Source organism: Lissotriton helveticus, chromosome 1_1 (assembly GCF_964261635.1).
Source record: "Lissotriton helveticus chromosome 1_1, aLisHel1.1, whole genome shotgun sequence".
Lineage (NCBI taxonomy): Eukaryota > Metazoa > Chordata > Amphibia > Caudata > Salamandridae > Lissotriton > Lissotriton helveticus.
This window is the reverse complement of record NC_136057.1, coordinates 4,529,107-4,542,508: the sequence shown is the minus strand read 5'-3', so window position 1 is coordinate 4,542,508 and position 13,402 is coordinate 4,529,107. Positions and strand designations below refer to the sequence as shown.

General features: G+C 44.7%; 1 protein-coding gene across 1 annotated transcript in view; it reads left to right on the top strand.

Moving 5' to 3' along the window:
* The window catches only part of LOC144766764 (solute carrier family 22 member 7-like), a 383,697-nt gene extending 376,754 nt beyond the window's left edge, over positions 1 to 6,943 (top strand). Inside the window, exons 9-10 of the mRNA XM_078650508.1 lie at positions 3,520 to 3,726; positions 5,700 to 6,943. Coding sequence (XP_078506634.1) covers positions 3,520 to 3,726; positions 5,700 to 5,760 — 268 coding nt within the window. The 3' untranslated portion in view covers positions 5,761 to 6,943. The remainder of the gene's footprint in view (positions 1 to 3,519; positions 3,727 to 5,699) is intronic.
* The last annotated feature ends 6,459 nt before the right edge of the window (positions 6,944 to 13,402 follow it).

Genomic DNA, 13,402 nt, shown 5'->3' with positions numbered 1-13,402 from the left:
GCAGTAGCGAGGGCGTTCGGGCAACAGTATAGGGTCTGCTCATGCCCGTGCACGTTTTAGGTCTTTTGGCTTAATAGGTGACCATTTCAGGATGTGGGAGTCCTCCAGGATACTGTCATTATCAGCTTGCAGGTCACAATAACAGGAAAGAGAACTTACCAAGTCAGTCGCATCCAGGATGTTGTAGTCCCAGCATCGCTAGGCAAAGGGGAGAGCCCGGATACAGAGTCAGCAGGGGCCACTCCTCTCAATGTATTTACCTCAGCTTTATCCTTCCACTCACGGCAGTTATGGCAGAAAAGATGCGTCCAGGAAGAGGCATGTCGCGACGGCAAGTTCCTGTCTACAAAACAGCGAGTTGCGCAGATCCAGTGCGGCGTTACATTCATTGTATGTCGTAGGCGCCACCGTGTTCATCCGGGGGTGGGGAGGAGAGGCGCGGACCGCTGGCTGCTTTGGCAGACTTTTAAGGAAGTCCTGCGCTTGTTGTGGGGTGTTAAAAAATATCTCTTTCCCCAAATGCATGATTTTAGGCCATGCTGGGAAGAGCATAGCATAATGCAAATTGAGCTGCTTCAGTTTCTTTTTCACTGGGAGAATGGCCCCAAGCAATCCTCCAGCATATAGGGGGGTGGGGAAAGGGGGGCTGCCCTCGGAGTGTCCCCAGCCCCACAGCGGCAGTCCTGCAGTCCCGGGCTGCACCGCGTGTCAGTAAACCTTGAAGAATAATCCCAGGCATGTTTGATACTTGGAAAAACCAAAGGAAATGATGGACGGAGCGTTGACAATACGAGCACTCACCCCCAGTCAACTGATCTGGGTATAATCCATCACCGTTCTTTAGCCCACTCTGCCACCCCAGTTCAGAAATGGCCATATGCAAATCAGTCTGACCCAGTGCCTCATGGGAACAGTCCAGCCCGAACTGCCAAGCCATACCTTCCCTGGACCGGAAACAAGCTACCGAGGACCGGTTTCTGGCATTTCAGCCTTCTTCAGCCCGGCTTGCTTGAATCCAGTGGCAAAGTGAGCAAGGGACTCACGTCTGAGCATACCCTGCCAACTTAGGGCAAACAAAGAAAAACCAAAGGAAATGATGGACGGAGCGTTGACAATACAAGCACTCACCCCCAGTCAACTGATCAGGGTTTAATCCATCACCGTTCTTTAGCCCACTCTGCCACCCCAGTTCAGACATGGCCATATGCAAATCAGTCTGACCCTGTGCCTCATGGGAACAGTCCAGCCCGAACTGCCAAGCCATGCCTTCCCTGGACTGGAAACAAACTACCGAGGACCGGTTTCTGGCATTTCAGCCTTCTTCAGCCCGGCTTGCTTGAATCCAGTGGCAAAGTGAGCAAGGGACTCACGTCTGGGCATACTCTGCCAACTTAGGGCGAACAAAGAAAAAACAAAGGAAATGATGGACGGAGCATTGACAATATGAGCACTCATCCCCAGTCAACTGATCAGGGTTTAATCCATCACTGTTCTTTAGCCCACTCTGCCACCCCAGTTCAGACATGGCCATATACAAATCAGTCTAACCCTGTGCCTCATGGGAACAGTCCAGCCCGAACTGCCAAGCCATGCCTTCCCTGGACCGGAAAAAAGCTACCGAGGACTGGTTTCTGGCATTTCAGCCTTCTTCAGCCCGGCTTGCTTGAATCCAGTGGCAAAGTGAGCAAGGGACTCACGTCTGAGCATACCCTGCCAACTTAAGGCGAACAAAGAAAAACCAAGGAAATGATGGACGGAGCGTTGACAATACAAGCACTCACCCCCAGTCAACTGATCTGGGTATAATCCATCACCGTTCTTTAGCCCACTCTGCCACCCCAGTTCAAACATGGCCATATGCAAATCAGTCTAACCCTGTGCCTCATGGGAACAGTCCAGCCCGAACTGCCAAGCCATGCCTTCCCTGGACCGGACACAAGCTACCAAGGACCGGTTTCTGGCATTTCAGCCTTCTTCAGCCTGGCTTGCTTGAATCCAGTGGCAAAGTGAGCAAGGGACTCACGTCTGAGCATACCCTGCCAACTTAGGGCGAACAAAGAAAAACCAAAGGAAATGATGGACGGAGCGTTGACAATACAAGCACTCATCCCCAGTCAACTGATCTTGGTATAATCCATCACCGTTCTTTAGCCCACTCTGCCACCCCAGTTCAAACATGGCCATATGCAAATCAGTCTGACCCTGTGCCTCATGGGAACAGTCCAGCCCGAACTGCCAAGCCATACCTTCCCTGGACTGGAAACAAGCTACCGGGGGCCGGTGTCTGGGATTTCAGCCGTCTTCAGCCCCTTCTTCAGCCCGGCTTGCTTGAATCCGGTGGCAAAGTGAGCAAGGGACTCACGTCTGAGCATACCCTGCCAACTTAGGGGAAATGATGGACGGAGCGTTGACAATACAAACACTCACCCCCAGTGAATGGGCAGGCTTCACCCTAGTCCCGTTTAAGGTAATGAAGGTCATGAACCTTCTCCAGCTGCACTTCCTGAGCTACATGTATCCCAAACCTCAAACTCAGGGCTTCCTTCTAACTTTAGGACTGCTAAATGCCTTCTGTGAATACCTAAAGCCGTACAGTTAGGATTACTCTCAGTTTAGGAGTAGTAAAATTGGGACTCCTAACTTTACTACTCCTAAACTGAGAAAAATCCTAATTTTAAGACTTTCCGTATTCACAGAAGGCATTTAGGAGTCATAAAGTTACGACTCCTAACTTCTGTGAATACCGAAATGAGTGAGTGCCTTCTGTGAATACCAAAATGGTAGTAAGTTAGGATTTTGTCTTAAGTTAGATCTGTGAATCGGGCCCTATGTTTGAATGAATCTAATAGCTTCCCCTAAACTAGAGTTAGCAAAGTAAAGATTTTATTTTAAACTTTTTTTTTCTTCTCATAGGACAGACACAACCATAGTGAAAGTAGCTTTTGGTGATAAACTTGCCTAAAAGAACTTTGCATGATTTGGAGGCAAATGGGCCTCCAAAGAACTGGACTTTATTACATGTGCAATAATGAGAGCCAAGGTCTGTTAGCAAAAAACTGAATTGTTATTTTTTAAAAACTAATGTATGGCATGATATACACATGCTATTTGCCAAGAGTCGGGAAAAATGAATAAGATGCATTAAACCAAAAAGGAGTAATTAAATAAGTAAAATTGATAGAACAGAATAATGTGCATGTTAAAGTGGGTAAACTGAGCAGTGGGGTAAACAGACAAGAGTGGTAGGATGGACTTTGTTTATTTGTATTTATCACTCTAATTTACTACAACAAAGTCAATGTATGACATACAACCAGCAGAACACATCTACTTCTTCCCTTTTTCAACACAAGGTTAGTGTTTCTGAAGCAAAAAACAAACAACTCAAGTGGAAATGATCAAGAGGATAATGTATGAAGTGCATTCACAGTCCTACTGAACACAAGTATGATGTGAACTGTCCCAGTCTGTACATGGTTCTCTAAGGCTTCAAGTCTTTTTTTCATATTGTACTTACAGGCAAAATGGCATCGGATATAACTTATTTCTTTCCCGCATCGGTGTGGCCCTGGCTCCACTGGTCCTGTTGTTGGATGAAGTCTGGAAGGTTCTGCCGCAAGTGATCTACTGCTCGGTCGCCATTGTCTGTGGCTTGGTTGCTTTTTTACTACCTGAGACTCTCAACGTGGAGCTGCCTGATACAATAAAGGATATTGAAGAGACGCGGTAAGCCATGTCTGGATAGAGATCAGTAGGAGAACCATCTTCATAAATCAAATCATAACAAATAGGATTTGTAAAGCGCTGCTTATCACCCCTGAGGGTATCAAGGTGCCGGGGGCGCTGCTGCTGTGATGAAATAGTCGAAGAGCCAAGTCTTCAGGTCCTTCTTGAATTCCTGCAGGGTGGGGACGTATAGAGGTGAAGTCTCTTCCTGGACTTGGCCGCTAGGTGTGAGAAGGCACGGCCATCCCCCTGATTCTGTGGATGCGGGAGGTGTGGGCCACGAAGAGGGATTAGGAGCAAAGTTTGTGGGTTGGTTGGTAGAGGTTCACCTTATGGATAAAGTAGGCTGGACCCTTGTTGTGAAGTTCTTTGTATTCATGGGTGACCAGTTTCAACTGGCATCATTTGCTGATGGGACGCCAGTGTAGGGCTTCGAGGTGGGAGTAGACGTGGGTCCAACTCTACAGAATCCCCAGAAAGGACACAGACATACTCATCATTATAATAATCAACCCTTCTTTCTGCTTTCTTTCATCAGACTCTTGTTTGCTGTGTAACCTGATGAGCTAATACAGAGGATTGTTCCTCTATTTATTCATTTTTCTTCTAGTCATTGGTACTTTCCTTTCTTTTCCTTTATTATACACTACATTGCTTTCTCTTCACTCCTGTCTGTTTGAGGGCATGTCATATCAAAGGGGTAATGTGCAATGGAACAGCAGCCAATAATGCTCCCAGGGAACTTGCCTCACATATGCCACACTCCTAATTTTAAAAATAGGTTGTAGTTTACAGCAAGAGAATACACAAGTTGAAGGAGAGAGTAAAGGGGGCATACTTCTAGCTTTTAACACATGTGTAATATGCCCCATTACTTCACTGTGGACCTATATAGGTCCCCGCTCCTCCAAAACAAAAATGTTTTGGGTTCTCACTGTATGAGTGTGTTGACCTTGTCTGCATGCAATGCTGACACAGCTTATTATGCAAATTGGGTGTTTCCTACATTCAGATTAAAGATAAAATGAACATGTGTTTGGCCAGGTAGGATCTTAACTCTTCTCTGCAGAAGTAGTGTTATCACTACAAAAAGTGAGGACCCCCGCCGTTCATAGTTATGACTTGGGGTTAGATGTATCAAGATACCCTTTAGCGATTCTCAAATAGCGATTTTTAAGGAATCGCTATTTGAGAATTGCAAAATGGTACGTATGTTGAAATTCGCTATTTTTTGCGATTTCTTAAAATTCCTTAATTGCGACTAGCAAATTGCTAATCGCAATTAACGAATAATTTCCCATTCATTTCCATGGGCCAGGAGGCCCATTGGAATGAATGTGAAATTATTCTCAATTTGCGATTCACAATTTGCTAATCGCAAATTGAGAATAATTTCAAAGGTGCAGGGGTGTCTCAAGGACACTCTGCTGCACCCCTGAAATCGACATGTGTGTGCAAATGGCGCACATACATGCCCCAAGGGCATGTATGAGCGTCACATGGCACCTTTACAAAATGCAAAAAGTGCATTTGTAAAAGAATTCGCAAATTACCACCAACTACAAGTTAAAGGTGATTTGCGATTTCATAGTCAAAATTTGCAAAACTGAAATGCTTAATTCATTGCATTTAAGAAATCGCAATTTGCGATTTCTTAAATGCTTTCGCAGTATTAAGGAATTGCAAAATGTGCAATTCCTTAATAGTGCGAGGCTTTTTGCATGATACATTCCAAATCCCGTTTTTTTTGTCGCAAACGCTGCTATTTTGTGAATTGCAGCGTTTGCGACAAAAAAAAACCCTTAATACATCTGCCCCTTGGCTTGTTAGCCATTGATTTGAACAGGTTACTAGACAGTGACTTATCAAATACCTAATGACGGTTAAATGGTAATGACTGTAATGCTGAGAAATCACAACTTTTCTTGTTGGCTTTAAGTATAACCTATAGAGCATATTTGTATTTTCACCAGCTCTGAAACCATATGTCCCACCGTGGATCCCAAAGAAGATGTTCGTTCGCACAAATTCTAACAGCGCTGATGGTGCTCTGCAGGTGTGTGGTTGTGGCTGAGATGGACACCAAGGACTCACACAGATCTCAGGACAGAAGACTCTAAGGAGCACAGATTGCAAACTATCCAAGCACTATGGGATGCAACATATTAGTAACCCTCTGGGTGGTTTATTGATTCCTTGTTATTGTCCACACAGATTGTGTGAAGCACCATTCTCAGCTCCATTGTCTCTTTAAATTGCTTAGTGACACAGAGACTAAATTTCATTCTTGAAGGATTTGTTTGCCTTTGGATAGAACTTTATTTATGTGGGGAGGGATGAGTGGAAGCCCACAATCTTTCATCTGCCGCCAAGCTGAAAGCTCTGGCCCTGCGCACTGTTTACAATGGTGGTGAGTTTATGTCAACAGCCCCACAGTCAAGGGGTTGTCAGAACAAGGTTGGTCAACGTTTGAGGAGAAGATTATGTGCTGCTGTACTCATTTTTTCATTCTGGACAACTTTTTTGTCTTTCATGCTCTGGGAAACTCATTTGACAAGACTTCTTGGACAAGACTCACCTTTTGAGTGTCCTCCCACACTCTATGGTCTAGGCAAAGAATACAATGCAAATGTCTGGTTTCTTATATGATAAATGTTATGGAATAGAAGCGGCCCCTGCCTGAAAGGATAAACCCTAGCAAGGAAACTGTACTTTAGGAAAAGCGAACATGTGACACCGGGTTATGTGCATATTTCAAAAGTAAGGACTTAGACGTTGTACACATAAACTAATTGCCACCATGTACATTGCTGATATATTCTTCTGTTTTATTGTTGTGACACTGTTATGTTCAAATATTATTTCATATTTTTATCTTTTTTTCTTTTTACACACATAGAATAAGTGACTGTTCCTACAAATATGATTATATAAACCAATAGTAAAAACAAGATACAACAACTATATACAACGATTCATTGAAAACAGAACCACAATTCCATTCAACGCGTTTCGGCGTATGCCTTCCTCAGGAATTCTTATATGATAAAACCATTGTTTGCTCGTGATAACATTTGTTATATCCCGTGTACCTAGAACTCCTCTCTCTCCTCACCAAAGTGCTTCTGTGTTCGCGAGTAGACATAGGGTGTTGGGGTACCTTTTGAAGGGATGCTGATTTGTTCTTAGGGGACAGTTCTTAACCTCACAGATACCAATTCTCTCCCTTTGAAGACATGGTAGCTCCCTTCCACACCACTCCATGTGATAGTGGAGTGGTGTGGCTCACTGGTTAGAGGTGGCAGACCCGGGAGCAGAGGACGGCCCGGGACCAAGGTTCAATTCCCGACGTGGCAGGGTCGTGGACCAGGGTCAGGGGACTCGATAATTCTCGCCTCGGTGCCTACTCTAACCAGGGATCACACTCGGCAACTCTGGGCATTAGCTTGCCTCGTCTCCACAACGGCCCCCCACATTCGCCGGGGATGCCTGGTTTCACCTTGGAGATACCCAGTAGGGACCATCTCACAGGGAAAGCCAGGATGGGTTCCCCAGCGGTCTACAGCGCAGAGATACCCCATGTGGGGTGATTCATGTGCTTTACAAGACATCATTACATTACATTACATAGAGACCCCCGTAAAAGAGGCCACTTTTGAGCTACTATACATTATGGGACCTGAAGTCTTGAGAAGAAGAGTTTACAAAGTCTCAGGGGTGAACCGATGCTTTTATGCAGGTTGCCTGAGATGCCCTCTCCTCTGAGAGCACAAAATATGAGTCAAATGTTCCCTCCTTCCCTGTGAGCGTCCCCTGTGGCCTCAGTGAGACCCCCCTGAGACCTCCTCCATGTATGATCCCATCACTGCTGTCAACACAGAATACTGAATCTGTTTCCCTGTCCCTGGCACCTTCAGACCACAGGTGCCTGACAGGGTGAAGAAACATCTTACAAGTTCACACAAGTGACGTTAAAAGTCAGCGTAGAAGTGAAACTTTTCATTAGAAAAAAGTGCCTAATGTAGGTTTGGTTCAGTTAGCATAACTAGGCGCTAACACTTTGCCCATTGCAGAAAAGGTCATGTTTGTTGTGCACGAGCTGCACTCGTTCCTGTGGAATGTACTCCTACTGAAAGGCTGCAAGGCTAAGAGATACACCTTTGTCATTGTTCTACTCTGTTTTTCCACTAATAAAATATATGATTTCTTCTGTGTAATAAAATATGTATTTAACAGCCAATGAAAATAATGTACAAGTGCTGCCTATTTACAAAGAATCATGCCATGAATGTGTGTGTTTTCTTTCTGCAGGATACTACAAAAGTCGTGCTTTGGGGGCAGAGCCTGGTTTCATTTGTATTCTGCTTGTTGCTCGTGGTCTTTTCTGCTCGGGATTTTTGTGCAGTTGTGTAGCTAGGCCTTAAGCCGTCCGTAGCAGCCCCTGTGCTTGCAGCCGCTATGGTCAAGTCTATTGGGGGGGCTGAAGATTCCTGCGGCCGCTACCCCATTACAGCCACAAGTAAGCGTGGGGGAGCACCGGCTGCTGCCCTAAGACTCGTGCTGCCTGGGGCCCACCCTTTCTACGCCGCTGTTTTTGGGTTCTGTAATGTCTAACCCTGGTTGAAGTACTACACAACGCTCGCGTAGTTTGCGAAGTTTGCGCTACTTCAGACTACGCAAACTGCACATTACAAAAACGCATGGCATAGCGGTCATTGTTTGCTTGATCGTGGTCCTCAACATCAAGTTGGCGACCGCAAGAGAGCAAAATGACATCCCGGTGAGACTTTTTCCTTGTTCGCGATCAGCAACTTCAAGTTGCCGATCGTAAGCGTGGAAACTAAACCTCCCGGCGAGATTCTCAACACGGGGAGGTCAGGTTTCTCAATGCGAGAGGTCGCATATGCTCGCGATGAGAAACTTCCAGTCTGTGTTGAGAAAGCTGCGGCTCGAGTGGAAATGTACTCGAGCCGCAGAAAACTACCGCTTGCACTGTGCAAGATGCGGTTTGCCCTGATTGCACAGTGTTCGGACAAGCATCCGGCACTGTGCAATCAGTACGAACAGCATTTTGTATAGTGCACTACACAGTTCACGTAGCTATGCGTAGCTCACGTAGTGAGAAGTGCACTTCGCTTAGCTACCCGTAGCGCTACTACGCCCAGGGTTAGTAATGACGCTGTTATTTGAATACCTCTTCAAATAATGAGACCAGGCAAGCCTTGCTATGCAGGTTTTTCTAATGGTTTTGACTGAGTGTGTACGTTCAGCATTCTCCCTTTCTGCCTTTTGACCCTTAATAATTATTTAGGGATAGAGCGTTATCAGTTTTTAGCGGAGGATCTCAGGCAATGGCTAATTAGAGTAAATCAGGGCTAATGCAGAGGCTAAATGCAGACACCCATCAGGATGTCGCCATTTCGTGATTAACCCAAAAATTGTGAAATCAGCACTTTTGTAAAAATCCCACCATTTTTTAGAAACTTTTTTTTTGATATATAACGCAGAATCAACCGAATTGGACCACCGCTCACTTCAGCATTAAAATAAGTATGTTCAGTAAAGAGACGTGTGCAGTTCTCTCTTCTTTAGACAATCAGAGATGAATTCTAACCACTTCTTTTATGTATCAGTGTATCATGTATTCATTCAATGACCCTGTTTTAATGTTTTAATTGGATTTGAATTTTGTTGTGCTTTAATGGCAGACTGCTGAAATAAAGATTTATGAATGGATTAGACTGCTTCAGTTCTTCAGGTTAAACAAAAGAGAGCCGAGTTTAGGGTAACATGAGTACTAAATTGGTGATTTATTCAATTGGTGCAGGTTTCGCGCCATAGAAAAGTCGGAATAAAACTTAAAATGCCGTGCCCCACCGGCCAACCCCTGCTCCCAACCCCACTGTATGTGGCCACATTCCACATGTAGCTGTTGGTCAAGTCAACAGCAGCTATCTGCATACTTTTTTCAGGTTTTTGGGAACTGTGATAAAAATATTTATATTTGATAATAATTTTGGCAGGAGGGCCTGTTGCCCCCCCCCCACACACTCACATGAGCCTTGCGGTCAGGGTGGGTTCACCCAGCCCTCTTATCCCATTTTTAGGTCATGCGTGAACAGCGCTCATGCGCTACTCTGCGAGCCATGCAGTATCGAGTTAGGGATGTGAAGCTCCGCCCACTCTCCACCCATATTTTTTATTGGCTTGTGTCATTGTACTTTATAGATGCTGGCTTCTGATTCCTTCATCACCTTGTTAGTCCCTCCCTAGTACCTCCTTGTTTTCATTTGAAAGCTCCCATGGCTACTGGCCCTTTTACTTCTGATGTTACACGGTATGTCTTATTTAGTCTGTAGTACAAAAGGGGGTGGTGATGGACGGAGCATCTGAATCAATCAAACACTCACACCCAGTCAAACGATCTGGGTTTAATCCATCACCGTTCCCATGAGGCACAGGGTCAGACTGATTTGTATATAGCCATGTCTGAACTGTGGTGGCAGAGTGGGCTAAAGAACGGTGATGGATCAAACCCAGACCTTTTGACTGGGTGTGAGTGTTTGATTGATTCAGATGCTCCGTCCATCACCACCCTCTTTTGTACCGCTTTGGCCGCCATAAGTGTGGCAGGGTATGCTCAGACGTGAGTCCCTTGCTCACTTTGCCACTGGATTCAAGCAAGCCGGGCTGAAGACGGCTGGAATGCTAGAAACCGGTCCTCGGAAGCTTGTTTCCGGTCCAGGGAAGGCATGGCTTGGCAGTTCGGGCTGGACTGTTCCCATGAGGCACAGGGTCAGACTGATTTGCATATGGCCATGTCTGAACTGGGGTGGCAGAGTGGGCTAAAGAACGGTGATGGATTAAACCCAGATCTTTTGACTGGGTGTGAGTGTTTGATTGATTCAGATGCTCCGTCCATCACCACCCCCTTTTGTACTTATTTACTCTGTAAGCACTGTTTTCTTTAATGGGTTTTGCCTTACTGCAGGCAGGATGTGCTTTCCTTACATTCAGTGCGCCATGCGCAAATTCACTTTCCCAAGTCCTATTGCATTGAAAGTATTTTAATACCTTTGCATCTTGTGGTCACCGAGGGGTAGATGTATCAAGATACCATTTAGCGATTCTCAAATAGCGATTTTTAAGGAATCGCTATTTGAGATTTGCAAAATGGTATGTATGTAGGAATTCACTATTTTTTAGCGATTTCTTAAAATTCCTTAATTGCGATTAGCAAATTGCTAATCGCAATTAAGGAATAATTTCCCATTCATTTCTATGGGCCTGGAGGCCCATTGGAATGAATGTGAAATTATTCTCAATTTGCGATTCGCAATTTGCTAATCGCAAATTGAGAATAATTTGAAGGGTGCAGGGGTGTCTCAAGGACACCCTGCTGCACCCCTGACATCGACATGTGTGCGCATATGGCGCTCATACATGCCCTAAGGGCATGTATGAGTGTCACATGGCACCTTTACAAAATGCAAAAAGTTCATTTGTGAAAGAATTCGCAAATTACCACCAACTACAAGTTGGTGGTAATTTGCGATTTCTTAGTTAAAATTCGCAAAACTGAAATGCTTAATACATTGCATTTAAGAAATCGTAATTTGCGATTTCTTATATGCTTACGCAATATTAAGGAATCGCAAAATGTGCGATTCCTTAATATTGCGAGGCTTTTTGCATGATACATTCCAAATCCCGTTTTTTTGTCGCAAACGCTGCTATTTTGCGAATTGCAGCATTTGCGACAAAAAAACCCTTGATACATCTGCCCCCCTATCTTGTAATTAATGCCGCAATTTATTTTGAAGCTAAATAGCTGTGAGCACCTTGCAGCAGTTATCATGTTTTATGTACATTACTTTCAGGCACAAACAAAGAAGGGTGTCTAAAATGTCTTCAGCACATTAATGGCAACTTTCACTTTACATTTCAGAGCCTCTGGGTGGCAGAGCACAAGAAGGGTCTCACATAGGAAGTCAGATGTTTAAAACTCCGATGCTTTAAAGAGTACTCAATAGTACGTTTACGTACTCCAGAACCTTTGTGTAAATGGGCTCCAAAGTTTTTATATTCTAATAAATGTTGGCCTGGGTTATTGTCCAAATGTGCACAGCCTGCCACACAAGCTGTAGGGAGAAGAGTAGTGTCTGTGCTTGTGTATGCAGTGTGAAGTGTGGCACATGCACGTTGTAAATGCTGGCCTTCAATCGCCTTTAGGTCTTTCCTTAGAGAAGAGGCGGACTTCCTTCATGACATGCGTGATGCTGGGAGGGAGAAAACGCACTTCTCAACTCCCCAGCCTTTGGCCGGTGACACCCACCGTGGGCGGGCTTCCACACTGAATGAGTAACAGATACTACTGTTTTTTATTTTTTTTATTTTTATTTTTAAATTCTTTTTTTTGTCCTCATTCGCCACCATCCTCACTTCAGTTCACACTCAAGATGTCCATACCCACACTCAGTAAGCTGAGAGGTATAGGCAAATGGAAGTGGAGACCCGCCTACAGGTACCAGGACTTGCTTGGATGCTAATGAAGAACCAGCTGAGATAACTCTTCCGCCAAGCTCCAAGATCTAGAAGACACTCGTTGTAATACTGCCAGAGAAAAACTGGGAGTAACCGACTTAGTGTAAACAAACAGAGAGAGAAAGGGCATTCTGAGTATGTGTAAGGAGGAAACTCCTGGTCCCCTTCTAAATACTCTAAACAACAAAAGGAGGAAAATGTTCAATGGTACACAATGTTCCCAACCAACCTAAGGACAAAGGTAAGATAGGCATCTGTGACTCTGACACCGCGGTCCAGATGCAGTTTTTACGAGCACGTTTTTTGGCACGTTTTTTATGTTATATGTATGACAAATGTTCGTCCAGTGTTTTGGTGGTCCCAACCCCTTTTCCCAAATCTTTCATTCACAGGTTTTTTCTTCCAGACCCGGGAGAAGACTACTCTACAACACAATTTTTCTTTTGGTCCACAAGTTTGTGGCTCCAGCGTATATATTGATCGAGGGCAGGGCACACCTTAGCGTGTGTGCACCACCCAGGTCATATACATTGGTCCTGACAAAAACCGACAATTACAATATGGTTGAAACATGTAGACTTGTATTTTAATCACATAACACACAATGTGATTTTAATACACCACACTTCTTGAACACCGAAGCCTACTTAATTAGACAAAGGTGTCACAGCTCTCTTGTTTAGGGTGTCCAATCACTCCGGAATAAAGTCTATGAGTGAGTAGCCTTGGCTCCCTTTTTAAATCACTCACTGTAATTTTATCTCTGTACATATAAAAAAGAAAAAATACCCGCTCCACTGTAGTCAGGTGTCGAAGCACACCCTGTTGGCACTCGGCCTTCGGGCGGGGTGGGACCCCGATGATGAAGCATGCCACCAACCAGGTTGGTGAGTGAGGGGTCTTCTTAAAGGACTACCTTTGTCCTCAGGTTGGTTGGGCACATTGTGTATCATTGAACATGTTGTTGCAGAGGACTACTCTGTATATACCTCAAGGGGGCACTCCTCCTTTTGTTGTTTAAAGTAACCGACTTAGCCCAAAGAGTTAGAAGGCAGCATAATCATAGGACTCAGAAGAGAAAAAAAAAACTCAATTGATCAACTCTGAGCCCCATCTGAGTTGCATCGGGTTC